This window comes from Halichoerus grypus, chromosome 6 (genome assembly GCF_964656455.1).
Source record: "Halichoerus grypus chromosome 6, mHalGry1.hap1.1, whole genome shotgun sequence".
In the NCBI taxonomy this organism is placed as follows: domain Eukaryota; kingdom Metazoa; phylum Chordata; class Mammalia; order Carnivora; family Phocidae; genus Halichoerus; species Halichoerus grypus.
The window spans coordinates 134,462,805-134,486,232 of NC_135717.1; the positions used below are offsets into that span (position 1 = coordinate 134,462,805).

Genomic DNA, 23,428 nt, shown 5'->3' on the forward strand with positions numbered 1-23,428 from the left:
AGAGGCAGACCCTCCGCTGAGCAGGGAGCCCGATGCGGGACTCAATCCTGGGACTCCAGGATCATGACCTGAGCCAAAGGCAGTCGCTTAACCAACTGAGTCACCCAGGCGCCCAAGTGTAGGTGCATTCTATTCCACCCCATCCCATCCCTTCTTCTCCCAGACTGTCTCATCCAATTATATTTCATCAAAAATTCTTCCTAAAGGGGACACTTTCTAAGCTTGATGTTTCAAAACTCAAATTTATGCCATTATGAAACATTTTTATATGTAAAAAAGTATTTTTTTCTAATTTTATTCATTTTATAGTTTTCACATTTTATACCTTTTACTTTTTTTTTTTTTTTCTTTGACAGAGCGAGAGTGAGAGAGGGAACACAAGCCGGGGGGCAGTGGGAGAGGGAGAAGCAGGCTTTCCGCTGAGCAGGGAGCCTGATGGGGGGGCTCAATCCCAGGACCCTGGGATCATGACCTGAGCCGAAGGCAGACGCTTAATGACTGAGCCACCCAGGCGCCCCTACTTTTTACTTTTTTGTTCGACAAAGGAAATTGGGACAAAACTTAAAAAATTGACTATCAAAGACTTAACTTTCCTTATACTTTTTAAGAGTTTCTATTATGAAGTCTTTGTTTTTATATAGCAGATCAAATGTTTTGAAAATGTTTCTTACCAGAACAACAAACTCTCATCATGTTCTGTACACCCATCCAAATAAAGTGTCATGTCCTCAGTGTTAATTCTATTCAAGACACATAGACTTACTGAGCTGTTTTAGTTTTACACTTATGCTATTATGGTTAGTTTTCCCATGTCATTGTGTTGGGGATACTTCTTACGTGTATTTGGTAACATCATTCATCAAAACTAATGTGTTGTTTTTTTTTTTTAAGATTTTTATTAATTTATTTGAGAGAGAGAGTGAGAGAGCGTGTGGGCACAGAGAGAGAATGAGAGGGAGAAGCAGACTTCCTGCTAAGCAGGGAGCCTGATGTGGGGCTTGATCCCAGGACCTTGGGATTATGACCTGAGCCAAAGGCAGATATCTGCTCAACCGACTGAGCCACCCAGGCATCCCAGAACTAGTTAGTTTTATTTACCTTTCTTTAAGAGAGAAAAGGAAATTCTGAGTTAACTCTTGGATTCACTAGGTTTCCTTTGTGTAACCCTTTCTATTTCTGGTTAGCTATTGGTAGTAGATTAAATTGCAGGTCTTTTATGTTGACTTGGTACTAGGTTATTCATTTATTCAATGCATCTTTGAGTACCTACTATGTGTTATTTACCCTTCTAGGCATTGGGGATATAATCATGAACAAAATAAAGTTCTTTTTCTCATGAAGCTTACTATATTCAAGTAAAGGGGCTTCCAGAATTGACTTGTAATGTTTCTTTCATTGTTTATCAGAGCTTCAAGTGAGGAAATGTGTAAGGCATTTTCTATTCCATATGTGATGTGTTTCTTCCATTAACATGGGAAAATCTGTGTAAAAATTTTACTTTTGAATATGCACAAACTCCTGAAAATTCATATAGCTTGCATGTATTTATATTCTCCATATGATTTTCATGCATTAATTTAGATTAAGTCTTTCTATGTAATTTAAGAATTTAATTTTAAAAATTGTCTATATCTAGTTTTTTGTTGCTTTGAAAATATTTTTGGTCTTTGCAAATAATCTAGTAGTCCTAAATACATTAACATGTAAATGATTCAGGAAGACACTGAAATTCTAGAATTGTTTTCATTTTGATATTAGCTTTTAGTGGTGTTATGAGCTCTATGATATAAATTCTAGTGAAATATGATGTATGGTAGTCCAGTTGGCACATGGCGCTTAATCTAGTATCAGCCTTAGATATGAGTTCACCATCTGAACTGGTGTGGAACCTAGGCAGGTCATTGTAGAGATAAATTACTTTTTAGCCTTTCTGGACTTCTTTCAAATGATACTTAAGTGTCCATGAAATAGTGATGGTGCCTGTATTCCTGGTAGGTAGAGGTTCTGTAAGCTGTAGATTTCTTTGTGTCAATTTAGGAGATCTTGTTGGAGCTGATGGAGCTGTGGTGTTCTTGACTATATAGGAGGGTGACATATATGCAGGTCAACACTGATCTACTCTTTGATCAAGTTCTATAAGCACATATCTTCTATGCAGTTTAGTTTGTGAAGTTGATAGCGTGGAATGGAACTAAGATCTTGAATAACAGGATAGTGCAACACTTCTTGGGAAATAACATTAGAGAAATGGATTTTTAAAATTTCACAGACATGACATGCTTATGTCCAAGTTAAAACAGGTCAAAATGGCATTTTTGGATAGAAATTATAAGTAGTAGTGGGAAAGTAATATTTTTCCCTTTGTTCTTTACATTTTTATTCATATATTTTTTATGCTGCTTGTTATCAGGTATGATATTGTTCACAAGCCTAGGATTTTTAAGCTTCCATAAATAGCCCACAACCTCAGAAAATACTTTATTTTATGTTACTATAGTTTGGGTTGAACTGAGGTCTTACTTTAGTATTTAGTAGATGGATTTAGTAGGAAGATTGAATGTATTCATTCTGTTTTTAAAAAAACACAGACCTCTTCACGAATGCGCGTGTCACCCTTGCACAGGAGCCAGGCTAATCTCTGTATTGTTCCAATTTTGTGTATGTGTTGCTCAAGCAAGCACTGTATTCATTGTCTTTGAAGCACTCACAACTTAAGTTATATTTTCATCCGCAACTCCTCACTGCTCTTTGGGTTTTTGTAAATAAAATGTCTGTTGGTATATTTACTCCAATGTTATTTTTTTATACCAGTGTTATTTACCTTCACTCAGTGTAGTCTAGTAAAAATAATTGCAAAAGGAAGTGAGGAAGTAAAGGTTTTTTGTTTTATTTTTAATGACTCTCCAAGAGCATCATGCCATTCATATTTGGCGGGGGTGGGGAGTGGGCAGTGGAAAAGATTAACATTTTTTGAGTATTTGCTATATAATTGGCACTATACTAGTTAGGTGACAAGTATTAGCTCTTTTAATTCTTAGAATAACATTGGGAGGTAAGTATAATTATCTCCATTTTTACAGATGAAGAAACCACGGCTCAGAGAGATTCAGTTATTTGCCCTAGATCATTCAGTTAGTAAGATGGTGATGCTGTAATTTGAATCCAGCCTGCCTGCTTCCAAAGCCATAGTCATTTTTGGGCAAGCTTTTATTTGAAATAGGGATAATATTTTTTCCCTCTTTATGCAATAAGATGATTATTTTCAAAACTATTCTTTTAAGAAAATGTATGTTGCCATTTCTAATACAGGTAGAAACCATAGTAATATGAATGCTATAGTCATTCCCTAGGTTCAACAAGTATCTGTTAGGCAGTCATGAAGAGCGCTATCAGTACCTTTTAAAAAGGTGAACAAAAATATTTTGCCCCACTTTCTTGTTTTTAAGATGCTCCAAGTCATAGAAATGGGAAAAGCAAATGGTCATTCCTGTTCAGTTTGACAGACCTGAAATCAATCAAGCAAAACAGAGAGGGTATGGGCTGGTCGTATTTGGTATTCTGTCTAAAGGATGACGTCGTTCTCCCTGCTCTGCACTTTCATCAAGGAGATAGCAAACTACTGATTGACTCTCTTGAAAAATATGTGGTATTGTGTGAGTAAGTATCAAATTATTTTCTACTTATTGAAACTGGATTATTGTATTGGTCCCAAGGCAAACAATTTTTACTTGTCATTGGGCATCAGTGACCTGTGTGCAGATGAGGGCACAAGCAACTTTGTTCTTTCTGGGATATTGACTGCTTTGGATGAATGATTGAATAAAATTTTGCCATTTTAGTACTTTGGATCTGCAACTTATCACCTTATTACTGTTCTAAAGAAAAGAGTGGTCTGATATTTTTTATACACATTTAAATGAATGATGATACATCAATAACCTATGGATTATATATTTATGTAATTAACCTTTTATTACATATTGTCTGTTAAAGATAGAATTTTATTTGTACTGTTGCATATTTAAATCCAGCAAATCTAAGGCCTTTATAAAATTATTATAGGTGTGGAAGATAGGGCTTTCTCACGTTCCAAAAATCTGGTGTCTTATATTTATTCACCTATGTGCATTTGAACACACATACTCTTACTTGCTTTCACTCCCTACAAATATATTTTGGGTATCAAAGTTCTGAGCACTGTGCTAGTTGCTTGATAGTTAAGTAGTGAACACAACAGGCTATTCCTGGGTATCTGAGAGTTTATGGTCTTGTGAAGGATGCCAACCAGTAAATGGCAATAAAACTCAAGAACTAAAATGAAGTACAAGGTGCTTTGAGAGATCCCAGGAAGGGAAGAAGGGTCCCTCATTCAGACTAGGGGTTGGTTAGGGTTCAGGGAAGACTTTCTGGAGGAAGTAGTATGTGTGTTAAACTTGACAAATGAGTGAACATTAGCATGAAAGAGAAGGACATATTTGAGGGAGAGATGTTTTAGATGGAAGGATGTAAAACATGATGTAATCACAGAACAGAGTAGTTGAATATCACAGGTCTGCATACTGGGGGACAGAGGGTACCAAATTTAAAGATGAGGCCAGAGCGCTGAGTAAATGCCAGAGCATGAGGATCTTGTAAATCATTTTAGCTGTTTGTTCCATTCATGTAGATGAGATTATAGTGGCATGAATTAGGAGAGTGACAGGAAAGAGAGAGTATTGGAGAAAAATATTTAGGGTTTGATTTTGTGATTGAGTGGGTATGTGGAGGTGAGAAGAAGGGAGAAGTTGAGATTTTTAGCTTGGGGAACTGTAGGGATGAGTGTTAACCTTGTTAATAATGTCACTTTATAATAGAGTAACATAATATCTGAATTTAGATTATATAAATCTAGTAGTGATCCAAAAGTTGGAAAATTTTGGCTGTGTTTTCTGATACGAAATTCTCCTTCCTACCATGTTGACCATCTCTGGCTGGCACTAGGCATAAATCAGTATCAGTATCCATAAGAAAGTCAGGCCTCGTTGGCAGTATGTGGGTCTTGGATCTTGAAGTGGGAAGCTTTGAATAGGTTACCTCCCGGGGGTGTGGGTAGGGAGTTTAAGAAGACTTCGGGAGGGGCATGATTAGAGCAAAAGTTTTGGCTGTTGAATAGCAGGTGTTAAAGGCTTGGGGGTTTTAGTATCATAGCAAGTTCTGTATCTGTCAGTGTTGTGAAGTAACTGTCAGAAAAGAGTTCATTCGATTTGAGACCACTGATTAAAGCATAGTATTTAGGATGAAGTGGTAGTTCCTCTCTGCCCTTTACTGGTCTTTACTTTGGAGAACTAGGGTTGGTGTTAAACATTGCATTTTAAATGTGCTAGACTATACTACATAGAAAAGATGACCAGTGTAATGAGAGGGATCAGAGTGGTATCATGAAAAGCATTAGAAGGGTATAGGGATTTAACTTGAAGAGGAGTTTTGGTGCAACATTAAATAAAATCCAAACTTACTATGGTCATTGAAGTCCTGCATTGCCTTATTAACTCTTTTTATCTCTTAAGCCTCGTCTCATGACATTCTCTTTTATATTCTAGCCATATAGTTTTCTTTCAGTTCCTGAAATGCCCCAAACTCTTGAGTTAGAGTCCTGTCCTATATGTATGCTGTTTCTTTTGCCTGGAATATTCTTCTCCCTTTCTGATCCTAACGTCTCAGTTTAATGTCGCTTCGTCAGAGTGGCTTTTCTGGATGTCCCCTCTCCCAAGTAATGTAGGTTCCCACCCCCATTCTTTTTCATTGTCTCTTTCCCTTGTTTGCTTCCTTCATAACTCTTAATAGAATAATGTTATCTCTTTACTTTTTTAATATTCTACTCTAGAATGTATGCACACAAAAGCAGAGATTGCATCTATTTGCACTTAAGTTCCTAGCCACAATGCCTGGCACATAATATTTGTATAATAAATTTCAGTGGAATGAATAAATGGCATAGTACTTAACTAGTTCTACAAATAATTTTGAAAGAGTTGTTATAAGAAATATATCATAGATTTGTTTTGTATGGCTCCAAAAAGCAATTAGAAGAAAAGGGTTGTAGCTCAGGGGTTAGAGAGTTTTCTGTCTTAGATGGGTTCAAGGATAGACTCAACAATCACTTAGGTGCTTATAAGAGTATGTGTACCTTGAATGTGTGTTGGTGATGTTTTAATAAGGATTGTAAATGAAACCTCTTTACAAATACAGAAGAGGTAACAAAGTAAGGAGTAAATATAGGAATCATGATGGTAAAAATATCATTATTAGTGAGGCTTAGATGTGCAGCATCATAATAATTCACCCCAAAGTAGTTTTGAAGTCACCCAGTTATAATTTTTGAACAACTACAGGTCTTCCTGTTGAGGACAGACTATTTATGATGTGAATGAAAGCAGACAAGAAAGCCCCTTCTATGGGTTGGTAGGCAAATCCGAGAGAGAGAGAGAGCGAGCAAGCGAGCGAGCCTGAAAGGGGTTATTTATGCCAAGCATGCACCTTACTCTTTCCTGATCTCAGTAATCAGATACGTCCTAGTGAAGGAGAGTTTAATAGAAGTGCATCTTTTCCATTTGAAAACACGAAGGCATGGGAATGGTGTTCTTCCATATATATATTTTTTTTTTTTTTAATTTTTCATTCAACAAGTTTATTTTTGAGGACCACTTATGTCCTAGACACTCTGTGCTAACTTGCTGGAAAAAGCAATAATCAGAAAAGATATGGGCCCTGCCTTCATGAAGTTTGTACTATTGTGGGAGAAACAAACATTATTTATACAAATAAAGGTAGCATTTTAGCTGTAATAAGTACTCCAGATAAGAGATGTGTAGCACTGTCACAGCATATAATAGGATATTTTTTAAGTCTTTTGTGTGTCAGTAGTAATTGAAGCTCTGAGAGAGAATGAAATTAAGGGGAGGATAAAATGGGACGTGATATGAGCATCAGTGATTAATCACAACCTTTAATGACCTGGTCAAAGAGAAGAACCTAACAGAGGTACTGACCTCCCTCCCTATACTTTGTTCTTTTCTCTCTTCCTTTTGGGCTTTATCTTTCAATTTATGGTCAACGAGGGATGTGGCCATTCTTGGGGGGAGGAGAGGGGGAGGTATGGTAGGGAGAGATAGCCTAAAGTGAGTCCTTCAAAAACTACTGCTAATACCAGCCACTTCTCCGCTGTGTATTATTCTCTGATACTGGGGGCTAATTTACTCTTTGCCGCCTAGATGGTCTGAAATATGTAAGAATAATACGTCAGATTTTTTATCTCCAAGGCCCCTCTGTACCCTAAGGTGAAAATAAACACTTCCTGTTCTCTTTACCATCATAAATTATACCCAGTTATATTGCACTATAGAGCTCACTAGAGATTATATGTTGAGCCTAAGTGGTAGAATATGGATACTCCAAATAAACTGTCACTGACATTAAAGAAATTCCATATTTGTATAAGCCATCTCTATCAGATTCTTAGGGAGATAGTAAAGATCCTTGTTCCTTATTTCATTAGTTATGATCTAAATAAATGGAATTCTCAATTAATTTGAACTCCAAAGAAATGAAAATTCCCAAATATTCTTGGTTTTTCAGTCTACTAGATGTCAGCCATGGCAATCTCATTTCCTGTCCCCAGAGCAGTTACCTTAAGCAAAATGATGTTTCCAGAGTCAGTTCCTATGGTCAGAGATTGTTGCAGAGACTAGAAGGAAGAAGAATAGTTCAGAAAACCGTGGTTTCTGCAGCCTCACTGGGGTGCCAGGCAGTCTATGCCAGCATCACCCTTCTTGTCTTCTTTTCAATTCAGAACCAACAGAGAGAGTCAGACCACATTCTCTTTTTTTCTCTGATTAACTTAAATTGAATGATGTGGCTTGTGTTTGTGGCCATCTTCTCTTCCTAATACTGCCCTAACGAATTAAAGGCCTTACCATACAGATGAACAGAAATCATGAATGTCCTGGGGATGTACAGCCTTATAAGAGTGAGAATGAGGCTGGGCCAGCTGTGCACACACAGTTCCGTCTTTCATTCTCACCAGCTGGATCAGGCAGTGCAAAATAGGCTAGCTTCTTGAGACTTGTTATTTCTCAAATGGTTTTCTTATCTTCTGGGAAAAACAAATTGTCCTTTTTGTTCATGTTTGTTAGTCTTCTTTGATTTATCACCATTTAAAACATGATACTTTACCCGGGTAAAGAATGAATCACAAATACATTTATGTCACCTTTCTGGAACCAAGTTGGTTGCTAGGATATGAATGAAGGTTGTGATATAAAGGTTCCATTAAAATTATTTTGTATATTGGGCCATTTTTTACATTAATATATAAATAAGCAGTAAGATATTTCATACTATCATATAGCACCATTTATAAGATTAGGTTACAAACCCTCATTTATTCCCTTTGAGTTATATGTATAAAATAAGAATATATTATATATATAGTTTTGTTGTGAATATTCTGTACTTTTTTATTTTATCAACCTTTTTTGATTGATACAGCCTTTGCAGTGATATTTTTATTTCTTTAGCTTTCCATATTGGTCCTTCTCAGTAGCAATGGAAAATAGTTACCACAACATCTCAGCACACAAACCATTCTTCAACTGTTATCATTTCTGAATTTATTCTGGTCTTTGGAAGAGGCTCACTCAAAAGCCTGGGAAATACTTCTGAATATTCAGTAGATACACTTGTATAGTTGTGTTATTAGACAATGGTTTTCTTTAAGCCCTTTAGTAGGCTCTAATAGAATTGCTGATGTAAACATCATTAGAAGTTCTGTCTTGCTGCTTTGAAAGTCTTGAATAATGTTGTCATAAGAGATCAACTTCCAAAATCCATTATATTTCCAGAATATATACATATAAATCCATAATATTTCATCTTTCCAAATTAAGTTATTGTGATAACCTGGCAGGTGGAAATGTAACAACATTCTGGAATTCCAACCCTCCTTTTGATGAGCTCTGCAATTACCTAGAAATACACAACTTGTCCTTTGACTCATATACCTTTTAAAAATGTTTTTGTTGATTTCCTTAGCTAAGGGCAACTAAGTCTTAAATTTCTTTTTTTAAGGATTTTATTTATTTATTTGACAGAGACACAGAGAGAGAGGGAACACAAGGAGGGGGAGTGGGAGAGGGAGAAGCAGGCTTCCCGCCGAGCAGGGAGCCCGATGCGGGGCTCGATCCCTGGACCCTGGGATCATGACCTGAGCCGAAGGCAGACGCTTAACAACTGAGCCACCCGGGCGCCCCAAGTCTTAAATTTCTTATATCTCTCTTTCTCCTAGAGCTTTCCCCAGCCCCTCATCACAGAGCATTGGATATAAAAAGTGAAATCCTTTCTTTTTATTTTTTATTTTTGAAAAGATATTTTTTATTTATTTGAGAGACAGAGAGCATGAGCAGGGGGAGGGACAGAAGGAAAGGGGGAGAAGGACAAGCAGACTCCCACTGAGCGTGGAGCCCAACGTGGGGCTCGATCCCAGGACCCTGAGATCATGACCTGAGCTGAAGTCGGACACTTAATCGACTGAGCCACCCAGGAGCCCCTAAATCCTTTCTTCTTAAAAGAATATCCGTGGTTGCTTATTGGTTGGGCAGTCGTTTCTTCTTCCCATTGCTAGTTTATTGACTACAGTTTTAAATCTGGAGCCATAATAATTATCTGAGCCCACATAGCTAAAGGTTACAAATTTATTCCCTTTCTACATGCATAACCAGTGTTTTGACTTTGATGACCAATTTTTATTTGGATTTTATTTATTTATTTATTTATTTATTAAGATTTTATTTATTTGACAGAGAGAGACACAGCAAGAGAGGGAACACAAGGCGGGGCGGGGGGGGAGTGGGAGAGGGAGAAGCACACCTCCCGCTGAGCAGGGGCTCGATCCCAGGACCCTGGGACCATGACCTGGCAGATGCTTAATGACTGAGCCACCCAGGCGCCCCTTTATTTGGATTTTAAATAAATAATTTGATTTAATTTGTTAGAAATAAAATAATAACCACAGTGCCAGCTGTACTGTGCTAGGAAAGTGTATATTGCTATTAGTTACTTTTTCTGGTGCTATATTTAAAAGACTTATTAAAAATGCCTTGTGGGACCATATAAGTCTTCATATTAAGCATAACCCCAGTAAGTGTTCAGAAAAATGACATTTAATGAAAATTGAACGTTTTAAAAGTCATTATGTTTTTCTTACCTCAAATGACTCAACCTCATCTTCTTTTAAAAAGCCAAGGGGCTTATTAAGTTACTGTTGTCTCTGAGGACCAAGCGTTGTTTCTGAATGTGTAAAAATAAGATCCTGCTTTGGAGTTCATATCCCCTCCAGCGTTGCTGTTGCATCCCGTTATGTTAGAATTGAGAAGAGATAACTGTTATTAAAGTTCTTATCTCAAACATTTATAATAAACTAGAAGTAGATAGCCACAACATAACACATTTAAGTTTTATTTTAAACACAGAAAAGTTGTGGATTTATTATAGTGAACTTACTAAGTTATAAAACTTACTGAATAGAAAAAAGACTGGATAATTCATCTGATTACTTGAAATTAAATGTCTATTTGGAAAACATTTATTCTGCAGTTACTAAGAAATGTGAAGAAAAACTTGCTTCTAGAGCTTAATAAGCAAGAACTAAAAACATACTGTTACCTTAATGGTATATTATAACCTTGTTAAATATGTTCATGTATGTGTGTTTATAATTATGGTTAGCATAATTATGATCTTTAACAAAGAATCTATTTTATCTTGTGTTTTTAATACCTTATATTGCAATACTACCAAGCTGTGGAATGAAGTTGGAAACTCTTTCAAAATAGGTGTTTTCCCAGTGTGGAGGTTCCTCAAAAATTTAAAAATAGAGCTACCCTGTGACCCAGCAATTGCACTACTGGGTATTTACCCCAAAGACACAGATGTAGTGAAAAGAAGGGCCATATGCACCCCAATGTTTATAGCAGCAATGTCCGCAATAGCCAAACTGTGGAAAGAGCCGAGATGCCCTTCAACAGATGCATGGATAAAGAAGATGTGGTCCATATATACAATAGAATATTACTCAGCCATCAGAAAAGATGAATACCCAACTTTTACATCAACATGGATGGGACTGGAGGAGATTATGCTAAGTGAAATAAGTCAAGCAGAGAAAGTCAATTATCATATGGTTTCACTTATTTGTGGAACATAAGGAATAACATGGAGGACATTAGGAGAAGGAAGGGAAAAATGGGCGGGGGGAATTGGAGGGAGAGATGAACCATGAGAGACTATGGACCTGAGAAACAAACAGGGTTCTAGAGGGGAGGGGGGAGTGGGGATTGGTTAGCCCCGTGTTGGGTATTAAGGAGGGCACGTACTGCATGGAGCACTGGGTGTTATACGAAAACAATGGATCGTGGATCACTACATCAAAAACTAATGATGTATGGTGACTAACATAATATAATAAAATTAAAAACTACAAAAAAAAAAAAATAGGTGTTTTCCTGTATTGTACATATTATATATACTGATGAATCCAAAGTGTGCTTTAACTTTCTTTAATTTTTATGATAATAAAGACAGATACATTTGTAAGGTTTTTCTACTATAATTATAAACAAAAACTTGGTTAATTACAATTTAGTCCTCTTGGCTTTACCTAGAATAAAAATACACTTCAACCCTTTTATATTTGTCAATTTAGTATTTCATGTTTCATGTAGTTTTGGAGCTCCTTTAAGATAGTTACTAAGTACTTGCTAATATTGTATTAATGGGAAACAGTTCTAGAACTGGACATTTGAGTTTTGGGATTTTCGTTGTTGTTACTGTTGTTAAGGAAAAGTAACTAGGCATTAGTAATTGTTCAGGTAGTAATTGATGTAGTGTGCTAGTTATTTTCTACGGATCCCTTCTTTTATTACAGATCTCCACAGGATAAAAGAACACTTCTTGTGAATTGTCAGAATAAGAGTCTTTCACAGTCTTTTGAAAATCTTCTTGATGAACCTGCATATGGTTTAATACAAGTATGTTTCTTAATCTATTTTGTATTTATCTGTTAATCTGACACCATTATTTCATACACCTCCTACCTCTCTCTCACTTTCTCAGAGATTATACAGAACAAGGCAAGTGTCTCTGTGTGTAAAGTTTATGGAACTGTAATTCTGTGTAATTTTTTAGAAATAATATGTTTCATATTATTTGTAAAACTCAGAAGCTTCCTTGGTTCTTAGTTCCTCTTAAAGCAATGTTTCCCTTTATTGTAATACTGAAATTGGACATTAGTAGATTTTTATTATCATAGCTTTTACTGATTAGTTGCAAGGTCACTGGGTAAGCCACTCTGAATTCATTAATGATAAACTTAGTCAAAAATATGGTTTGAATTTTTATTTTCCATTTTAAGTAGGTTCATTTGGGGCATGATAATCTAATTCCCCCTAAAGTATTTGAGTATATTCTTACATTTGGCTAAAAATATGCACTTAACACAGGCAGAAGTTAAGTTAACTTATTTTTCACTCAAATTTTTATGTAAAGTAATGAAATGGTTGTTTATTGATTCACTTATTCACTCAACAAATGTTTGGGTGCTTACTCTGTCCCAAGTATCCTCTTCTTGGTTCTGAAGATAACAAGATAAAAGGGGAACTTTTGAGGAAGGAGGACAAGATAGCTAGATACTGATTAAAGTAGAAAATTAGGCAGCGGTTTTTATTGTGAAAATAATCATTAAAAGACCTTTAAAAAAAGTAACTGTTTTTGCTAAATATGAATAAGTAGGCAGTTTGGGATTTGAAAGTAACCCTAGCAATAGAAAAACCTTTTGCTGTTTTCCAGGATAGCACCATCCAGAACAAATTACACTCATTGGCATGATTTATTAATCATATAATTAGATTAAAATATCAGCTAATATTTAAATATGGTGAGCTTTAAAGCTTAGCTATCGAATATTTTCTGTTAGACTAGTGTGGTTCTGAACACTTGAAGAAATTTTTTTTTTATAAAGGCAGGACTGCTAGACAGAAGAAAGCTGTTGTGGGCCATTCATCAGTGGAAAGTAAGCACTGCATATATTTGTGATGTATGCAGATTGAATAAAGCCTGCAAATCATTTGTTTATCTGCAATTCAATCAGTAGCATTACCTTGCCGTGTAATATTCTGTTTTAACCAAATGAAAAGAATGGCTTAGAAAATATAAATTTTTCTTCCCAGAAAAAAAATAAAATTTTAAAATAATCTTAGAACACTCTGTTTTAGTTCTGATTTCCCCTCTTTAAAAAACGTGGCCCTTTTGCCCATCATAAGGTATTTTTTATTTTTCATTTGAATTAATAATGCTAATATTTTTCTTCTTACTACATAGAAAATTAAAAAGGATCCTTATACAGCAACTATGGTAGGATTTTCCAAAGTCACAAACTACATTTTTGATAGTTTGAGAGGCAGTGATCCCTCTACACATCAACGACCGCCTTCAGAAATGGCAGATTTTCTTAGTGATGCTATTCCAGGTTTAAAGATAAATCAACAAGAAGAACCAGGATTTGAAGTCATCACAAGAGTGAGTGAAGATTTATATTAATACATCTTTTATATTTTTTTTTTTTTTTAAAGATTTTATTTATTTATTTGCGAGAGAGAGAATGAGAGACAGAGAGCACGAGAGGGAGGAGGGTCAGAGGGAGAAGCAGACTCCCCACTGAGCAGGGAGCCCGACGCGGGACTCGATCCCGGGACTCCAGGATCATGACCTGAGCCGAAGGCAGTCGCTTAACCGACTGAGCCACCCAGGCGCCCCATCTTTTATATTTTAACAGGAGAAATGCTTTTTAAACATGTACTGAATGCTATAGAAATAGAAACTCAATTTTGGTTATATCTGCCTCTTATAATCCTTATACCTTTTTTACTAACTAATGTATCTAACAACTAATACTTGTTTTGCCACCAAATTCTTGGGTTGTTCTTCATCGATTACTACTTACACTTTCTGTTTAATAAGTTGGATCTCTTTTCTTTGATTACTTTTTGATAATAATGAGCAGGTTGTTTGTTTCATTGAGTGCATAGCAGTGAGTGAATAGTGAGCCTTACATATTGTTCTTAGTTCTGTTCCTAATTTATATGTTTTCTCAGTAGGGACCAGAGGCAGCTAGTCAGGACACTACTCTAGGGCTTTTATGCTCATGTGAGTCTTTTCTTTTTTAAGTAAGATGGATCTTGGCCCTGAATTATGGCAAATCTTTATATATGCTCAGCAAGACTTTTGAATTTGCTACAATTCTAGGCTGTACATAGTTAAAACATTATAAATATCTGAATTGTAATATTTAAAGGGTTTATCTTACAAATGGCATTTTAAATTACCAACACCTGTTAATTGAATAAAAAAACTGTAGAAAATACCAAGTGGAGCTAGTGGATCATGAATCAATTCTGAGAGCTACAAATTGTAGTTTGGAAGAAAAGCTAATTTTAGAATATGATTAGTGGAGTAATACTGTCTTTTTAAATAATACAGCATACCATTTAATTTGAAGGGTCTCTTATGGAATTTACATGTCGAATGTTTTGTACTCACGTAATTGAAACTCAAAATAGCAAATGTAATCCTGTCTCTGAATTTATAACCCTGTTATTTGTATGTTTAGTAGGAAGGAAAATGTATGGAATGCTATTAAAGTTCATAAACTAAACATTGGAAAATAAGGGAAGATATTAGAAATGTTAGAACTCATGCCTGAGTAATAAATAGTATTTTAGTTATGGTTTCCATGTACCTTGATTTAATTTCACTGGTTAAAAGTGTACTCCTTATTGCTTATCTTCTTCTTTTAGATTGATTTGGGAGAACGACCTGTTGTTCAAAGGAGAGAGCCAGTATCACTGGAAGAATGGACTAAGAACATTGATTCTGAAGGAAGAATTTTAAATGTAGATAATATGAAGCAGATGATATTTAGAGGGGTAAATACCTTAATATGGAGGATATTTGAAACTGCTGATATTTAAATCTTCTTTTTTTGTGGGAGGTGTGGAGGTAGTCATGGAATGAACTCCTTTTTGATGAATGATGCCTTAAAAACCTATAGGACGGTGTGAGGTCCTTGTGATGTCCCTTAAGGTTGGTTGGGGAGGTGGGGACTGAATACCTTTAAGCCTAGGGAAGAATAGTCTTCCTTACCTAAAGTTCTGTGAGTAATGTGAAGGAGGCATGTATGTACCCCAGTGGTAGTTGCCTTATCTAATAAGGATTGGACTTAGAAAAACTAATCAGTCCTGCTGCCTTCTATATAATCTGTATACTCTGCATTGTTTAAGCTTTCTGGCATTTTCAGAGTCTAGAGGTAAAAAACAAGTTAGTATTCACTGAATTGAGCTATTTTATGTATAAAACTATCTCTTAAATATTAGTTTCCCTGTATATTTATATGCAAGTTTTATGAACTTAAAGTATTGCATTCTTTTTTACGAATGTGTTTAATATGCATATTTTCTTTAGGGACTTAGTCATGTGTTGAGAAAGCAAGCATGGAAATTTCTTTTGGGTTATTTTCCTTGGGACAGTACCAAGGAGGAAAGAACTCAATTACAAAAACAAAAAACGTAAGTAAGATCTTTTGTGTATTCATTAAAGAAATTCAGATAACTCACCCATACAGATTAGTATAGAGCGTCTAGATGATTATTTTAAATAGATGAGGGTATGGGAAAATAATTTTATTTTCACCTTTTTAATTGAAAAATCATGAGCTCTGTACTTACTCAAACTAGTCATTTCAAACACTCACTGCAGTTGTGTTGGTGAATATATAGAAAGATGGGGAAAAAAAATTCCACTTCCCTTGTAAAAACATTTTGCATACTTGAAAAATAACTAGATAGGGATTTTTAAATATATCATTCATATTTATTCATTTTTGTAATTTATTATGAAATTATAAAAATGTCCCATAAGTATATTTACTATTTAAGTTAATTACCTTTAAATTATTTTCCTGGTGCTCTTGTAACATAAACTAGTCTTTCATTTTTTTTGGAAGACTGGTTCTATTTTTAAGTAATTTCTCAGACTTGAAAAGAAAACTTAGACCGACTTTCCAGGTACCCTTCTTATTCCCAGTTCATCAGTCTAGCCTATGATTTAAAGCTCACTCTGAATCATTATGTGCATATTTAAACTTCCAGACAGTCCTTTCTCTTTCAACACATTTGCCAGTTCTTTTTTATTTTATTTATTTATTTGAGAGAGTGAGCGAGAGAGAGAGCACAAGCCAGAGGGGAGAGGCAGAGGGAGAAGCAGACTCCCCCCTGAGCAAGGAGCCTGATGCAGGGCTCGATCCCAGGACCCTGGGAACATGACCTGAGCCTAAGGCAGAAGCTTAACTGACTGAGCCACCCAGGTACCCCAATTTGCCAGTTCTTCTAAGACATTTCACATTAACAAGTTTGTGAATAAACTGGCTAGAAAATGGAAGTCTTATGTCACATTAAAAAAAAATAAACAGCAATTTGTAGATTTGCATTTATAATTATTCAGAAACTTTAATGGTTAAAATATTTAATAACTAGAATAATTTTAGGTATATTAAGGATTGAGGTGAATGTTTTCTTAAAATCATACCTAAATTATTCGTTTAAGCAAAGTTTATGGTATGTATAAGGTTATTTAATTTTTCCTTTATTTTCACTTACGAATTGTAAGTTTAAACATTTCACTATCATATTTATAACCTCACATTTCACTAGCATCATAAATGCTTTGATATATTGTTAATAGGAAAACCCAATCAGAATTTTTAAAAATACCGTGTTCATAGCTTTTTTTGGTATAAAATTGTTTTCTGTAGTGACGAATACTTCAGGATGAAACTACAGTGGAAATCTGTCAGCGAAGAACAAGAGAAGAGAAATTCGAGGTTAAGAGATTATAGAAGTCTTATCGGTAATTTTTTCCTAATTTTGGAAATGCGTGAGAGGGGTCTACAGTGAAGTCTTGATAAGATTGAAGAAGTGAAGATATATGCAGAGATAGGGCTCAAAAGAGAAATCAGAATTGGAGAGTACATTAGAATGTGTGTTTGATGTTCTTGGTGGTTCCTTTTCCAATAGGAATATGAGGTCAGTCAGTATAAGTACTGATATATTTCATTTCCAGTTCCAAAATGTGAATTTAAAAAAGGTTTATTTGCTTATGGAATTAATTTCATTAAAAAAAATTATTGTCTCCCTTATTACAAAAAGTTTGTGTTTATTAATAGAAAAATTAGGAACTATAGATCAGCAAAAAGAAGAAAATAAAGTTTAGTTTTGTTTTTTTTCATCCAGAGATAACTATAGTTAATAGACATTGGTTTATATCCCTCCAGACCATCTCTAAATATGCATACATTTCATTTTTTTAATAAATGACTTCAGATAATAAATTTTTGTCCGTGTTTTTGAGAATTGAATAACTATTATCTAGGAATAACTATTTCATAAAAAAGAGATGCTTGACAGAATTTTACATTAAAAGAATTAGACTTATTTCCAAAGAGTGAGTACTGGGTTATCTAGCTCTTATGATAAAGGCCAGGTTGGTATAAGTTATTGAGAGAATGCATATTTACTGCTGTACGTGTCTCTAAGTTTTTGTTGATAATCTCCATTTTACAAAAGAAAACTGAACCATTGAAAGCATAAGTGACTTGTCCAACATCACATGGTTAAGGGCAGTATTCAGTTTTAATACTCTTAACTATCTTGTTAGCTAGCCACTATGTAATTTTAGGATAGCTTTGGATAGTAGTGGAACTTATTTTTAAAATTCTGAAAATTGCTTTTGGATTTATTTATAGCTTCATAAATAAAGATGGGGGATGTTTTTACCACCATGGTCAATACCACCTTCCCATGGAAGAAGAAAATCTCTAAATTATAGTTGGAAAGTGCAACATAACCAGTTTGGTAGCTTTTTTTTTTCTTTTTTAAAAGATTTTATTTGAGAGAAAGAGCACAAGTGGGGGGGGGGTGGGGAGGAGGCAGAGGGATAGGGAGAAGCAGACTTCCCACTGAGCAGGGAGCCCAGTGAGGGGCTCCATCCCAGGACCCTGGGATCAGGACCTGAGCTGAAGGCAGACACTTAACTGACTGAGCCACCCAGGCGCCCCTCCCCCTTTTAAAAGATTATTTTAGAGAGAGCATGAGCAAGTGAGGGGAGGGGCAGGGGAGAGAGAGAGAATCCTGAAGCAGACTCCCTGCTGAGCTCAGGGCCATTGTGGAGCTTGATCCCAGGACCTGAGATCATGACCTGAGCCAAAATCAGAGAGTCAGCTGCTTAACCCACTGAGCCACCCAGGCGCCCCAATTTGGTAGCATTTGTAGACATAAAGACAAATGATGAGGTTTTTTTTTTATTTCAATTCAGTTAATTAACATACAGTGTATTAGTTTCAGAGGTAGAGTTCAGTGATTCTTCAGTCTTATATAACACCCAGTGCTCATTATATCACTTGCCCTCCTTAATGCCCATCAGCGAGTTACCCCATCCCTCGGCCCCCCTCCCCTCCAGCAACCCTCAGTTTGTTTCCTATGATTAATAAGAGTCTCTGATGGTTTGTCTTCCTCTCTGATGTTGTCTTGTTTTTTTTCCCTCCCGATGCGATCTTTTTGGTGATAGTACTTTTGATTATAAAGTTTTTATTTATTCATGTGAGTAATCTCTATACCCAGTATAAGGCTTGAACTCATAATCTTAAGATCAAGAGTTGGATGGTCCTCTGACTGAGCCTGCCAGGTGCCCCAGTACTTTTGATTGTAAAAGAACTTTTTTTTTTTTTCTGAAAAATAAATTATACCAGAATAAACTGTGTCTTTCCTCGGGTTAAGGCAAAAGGTTGGGAATCTTGAGGCATGTGGTTAAGTGAAGTTTCCAGTTGAAGTCTCCTGCTGTTTTCTTTCAGTAGGGAAAATGGTAATGGACTGTTTTTTCCTGCTTGGACATAAAATATTTGAACTGGAAGGGATCTTACAGATTAAGTAATTCAGTATTTTAAGCCTTTTCTTTTTTTTAAGTTTTAATTTATTTATTCATTTAAGTAATCTCTACACCCAGCGTGGGGCTCGAACTCATGACCCGGAGATTAAAAATTGCATGCTCCGCCTGACTGAGCCAGCCAGGCATCCCCCAAGCCTTTTCTTTCCACATGCCATATCATCTTCCCTTTTTTCTCAGGCAGCAGTGATAATGGCTCTGATATTCTCAATCTGTCTTGTGTCCTATTCTCACTTTGCCAGGAATTTGGAGGAAAAATGTAGATGTTTTAAATCCCCATAATATAATTTGAATTGAGCCATACTTTAGTCCAATTTTTTTTTTCATTTTTAGCAGATAACAAAATTGAAGCCCAGAAAAGGTTAGTAAATTGTCTTTAGTCATCTTTGTAGTTTCATAGCCCAGACTCATTCCTAATCAGGTCTAATTCCTAATTCAGTAGCCTTTCAACTATACCATGCGGTCTACCAGTAGAAGTATATATAATAAGTTGGTTTTAAAGCATTCTTTTTCTATAGTAGTTTTTCTCAAAAGTATTTTTTTGGAAAGATTACCAAAAGCTTTTTTGTTTGTTTTCTTTGGTATAAATTTGCTTTATTAGAAAATACTACAGGTAAGCTGTAGATCTTGCTGTTAGTGCCAAGAAGTTGGATTTTGTGAAGAGAAACTATTGGAGCATTTTAAGTAAGACCATTTTATTTATATTTTAAAATCAGTATTTCTCCTGTACGGAAAATGTATTGAGTCAAGGTAAAGTAGGAACAAGGAGACCAATAAGTGGGAACAACTATAAGCAACAGATGGTAGTAATGGAGATGTAGAGAAATAAATGCATTCAACTTATATTTTGGTGATAGAATTGGTAAGACTTTCTGATGTATGGAATGTAGGATATGAAGAGGAAAGAGAATTTAGGATGGGACTATGTTTCTTGCCTTGAGAAATTGGCCAGTTGGTGGTTCCACTTATGGAGATGAGGAGAATGGGGTATGGTGAAATTGAATTAGGTGTTACTTATATATTCCTTAAGGTGACACCTACAAATGGAAAGTCCAGTGGCTAGTTGAATAATCTGGAGCAGTCTGGTTAGGAGATATAAATTTGGGTATTATCAGTATAAATATCCACGGGAATAGATAATGTCACCTGGGGGGAAAAAGAGGCAGATAAGAAGGCCCAGGAATCCCAGTCTTTAGAGCAGTGGTTCCTAACTTTGGCTGTATGCTAGAATCACCAGGAATCTTTTTGAAAATCATGTTCATTATTTTAAACACTCATACATTCATTCAATAAATATTTACTTAGTGCCTCTTATGTACTAGGCTCTCCCCTAGGCTCTGGCGATTTATTAGTGAACAAAACAGACAAAATACCCTCAAGAAGCTTATATTCTTGTAGGGAAGAACAGACAGTAAACAAGGTAAGTAACATATGTAGTATGTTAGTGATAAGTGCTAAATAGAAAAATAAGGCAGCCAAGATGGTTAGGAAGTTTATGTGATGTTGTAGTTTTAACTTGGGTGACCTGAGAAGGCTTTTACTGAAAAGATGATATTCGAGTAGAAACTTGAAGGGGGAAGGGTGAGCTGTGCTGATATCTAGGTGAAGGGCATTCCAAGTAGAAAGGAACAGCGCATGTTAGACTTGTTTTCACCCCAGGGTCTCTGCATGTTTGAAGTATAGCAGGAAGGTAAATGTGGTTAGGGAGTAGAATATAGAAACTAATGAGGTCAGAGAAACAGTAGAGGAATAGGTACAGATCACGTAGAGCCTTGTAATTCATTATAAAGACTTGAGCTTCTCCTCTGAGTGTGATGGGAAGCCACTGGAGGGTTTTCAGCAGGAGAGTGATATAATCTGACTTTTAAAAATCACTCTGGCTCCTGTCTGGGGAATAGCTATGGGGGGCAAGGGAGGAAATATAAAGATCATGTGAGGCTATTGCTATAATTCAGGTGAGAGATGATGGTTGCTTGATACAGAGAGCTAGCGGTTGAGTGGATGAGATTTGAATAGAAACTTGAAGAAACAGTGTATGCCATGCAGCTATCTGGACGAAGGACATTCTGAGCAGAGGGGAACAGCATGGTCTAGACTTGTTTCTGCCTCAGGGCCTCCATATGTTTGAAGAAGAGCAAGGAGGAGACTGGTATGGCTAGAGTCAAGTGAATGGGAGGAGTGGCATGGAGTGAATGATTGGGAGAGTTCAGTGTTGGTTTCTATATGTATTTTGAAAGTTTAACGTGTGTGTGTGTGTGTGTGTGTGTGTGTGTGTGTATCAGTGTCAGACAAGAGAAGCAAAGACTCAAGACTGACTCCCAGAGTTTTTAAGGTGAGTAACTGGAGGAATGGAGTTGTGGGTTTTTTATTAAGACATGGAAAACTGTGAGAGAAGCAAGTTTGGAAGGGAATATTTGGAACTTGGTTTTGGACATGTTTAAGTGTGAGAATGCCTAATGGATGTCCCTATATTAATATGTACAGTAGGAGGTAGATATATAGGGCTGGAATTCAGGGGAGAGATAGGGGCTGGAGATGAAATTTAGAGGTCTTAAGCATATAGATGGTGGGAGACTAGATGACATTGCCAAAGGAGTGATCTGTTTAGAAAAGTGTGGGTCCAAGAACTGAGCCCTGAGGTACTTTAACTTATAAGTAGGAACAATTAGGAGAAATCCACAAAAGAGACTCCGAAGAGAGCCAGAGAAAAAAAGAGGAAATCCTGAGAGTTTGTCCTTGAAGTTGAGTGAAGAAAGTATTTCAAGGAGTGACTAGGATGTCAAGTGAGCTGAGGACTTGGATTCACCATTGCACAAGGTAATAAGGAGATCACTGGAGATTTTGATTAGAGAGGAATTTTGGTGGAGTGGTGGAAGTGACAACCTGATTGGACTGAGTTCAGGAGGAAGCAGGAGGAGAGGACTTGGAGACAATATATACAGCTCTTTTTTGAAGTTTTACTCTAAACAGATGGAGACAAAATGGGCTGCTGTTAGATGGGAAAGTGAGGTTAAGTAAGGTTTTTATGAAGATGAGAGAAACAACAGTATGGTTGAAAGCTAGGTGAGAATGGATCGAGTAGGAAGAAAAACTCATGAAACTAGAGAGGGAGACAAGAATTAACTAGGGCAGTATCCTTGGTGGATTTCATGCACCAGAGGAGGGGTTAGACTTAACCACCATCATGGAATCTCCTTTAGAGTGATAGGACAGGAGACTGTGTGAATACAAATGCAGTTATGTGGTTAAAATAGCAGGATCCTGTAGAAGTTCTCTTTGGATAACTTCTGTTTTCTCAGAAATAGGAAGCAAGGTCCTCATCTGAGAGCTAGAGTTGGGAAGAGATAACATGTTGGAGGCTTGAGGACAAAGGAAAAGATATAAAATAGTTATATGAATGGGGATGAGGAATGGATGAACAAAATAAAGCATGATTGCCAGGCAACATTAGGGGCCCACTTGAGGTTAGTGATGGCATATATAAAATGGGGTCTGTTGGCATGGTTGTGTTTTCTTCCATCTTTAGCTATATCAAGTTAGATGGAGAGTTGGATTTAATGAGGGCTTTTTTTTTTTTCGAACTTAAGTACTAATTTTCTTTCTAGAAATAGTTTCTAGAAGTACTTTCCTTATAAAATATTTTTATATATCATTTTTGATTCCTTTTTGTTTTCTGCCTCACATGACACTTCTAAATATTACAAGAGGAAAGAAATGCAGATAGTTCATGAGGGTACAAATAATTTTTACCATGTTTAAAACCTCTGTTAAGGCAGATATTCTGTATTTCATTATGACTATGTAAATTGTGCTTGAGTTAATTAAAAAAATAAACTTATGTACCGGCTTATCAAGACTGATTTGAGAATGAAAGATTCTGATGTTTTTTATTTTTATTTTTTTTTTATATTTTAAAGATCTTACTTGAGAGAGAGCACGAGCAAGGGGGGGAGGGGCAGAGGGAGAGGAAGAAGCAGACACCCCACTGAGCAGGGAGCCCGACGCAGGGCTCTATCCTAGGACTCTGAGATCATGACCTGAGCTGAAGGCAGATGCTTAACCAACTGAGCCACCCAGGTTTTGATGTTTTGATGTTTTTAAATTTTACATTTATTATGCTTTTTTTGATATAGCTTTTCTTTATTTCTTTGAAAAACATATCCACAGTTCTATAGATATATACTTGCTTTTATTGAACCTAATATACTGTATTTTATTTTTTATTTGTTCTGATTTTATTATTTATTTATTTTATTGTGTTACGTTAATCACCATACATCACATCATTAGTTTTTGATGTAGTGTTCCATGATTCATTGTTTGCTTGCGTATAACATCCAGTGCT

At 36.0% G+C, this 23,428-nt stretch overlaps 1 protein-coding gene and 1 non-coding gene across 4 annotated transcripts in view; one reads left to right on the plus strand and one right to left on the minus strand.

Annotated features, from left to right (window-relative positions):
- TBC1D15 (TBC1 domain family member 15) overlaps positions 1–23,428 on the plus strand; it is an 85,964-nt gene that overhangs the window by 33,320 nt on the left and 29,216 nt on the right. For all 3 annotated transcript variants that reach the window (XR_013449278.1, XM_036075666.2, XM_078076294.1), the window contains 6 exons: positions 3,447–3,657; positions 11,960–12,062; positions 13,411–13,608; positions 14,886–15,014; positions 15,550–15,653; positions 16,898–16,992. Coding sequence is in view for 2 of the 3 variants with exons in the window: in XM_036075666.2 (XP_035931559.1) it covers positions 3,447–3,657; positions 11,960–12,062; positions 13,411–13,608; positions 14,886–15,014; positions 15,550–15,653; positions 16,898–16,992 (840 nt within the window). In the remaining variant the exon portion in view is untranslated. The remainder of the gene's footprint in view (positions 1–3,446; positions 3,658–11,959; positions 12,063–13,410; positions 13,609–14,885; positions 15,015–15,549; positions 15,654–16,897; positions 16,993–23,428) is intronic.
- Positions 2,579–2,681, minus strand: LOC118525144 (U6 spliceosomal RNA). The gene has a single exon (XR_004911999.1). It is a non-coding gene; the product is annotated as a U6 spliceosomal RNA (small nuclear RNA).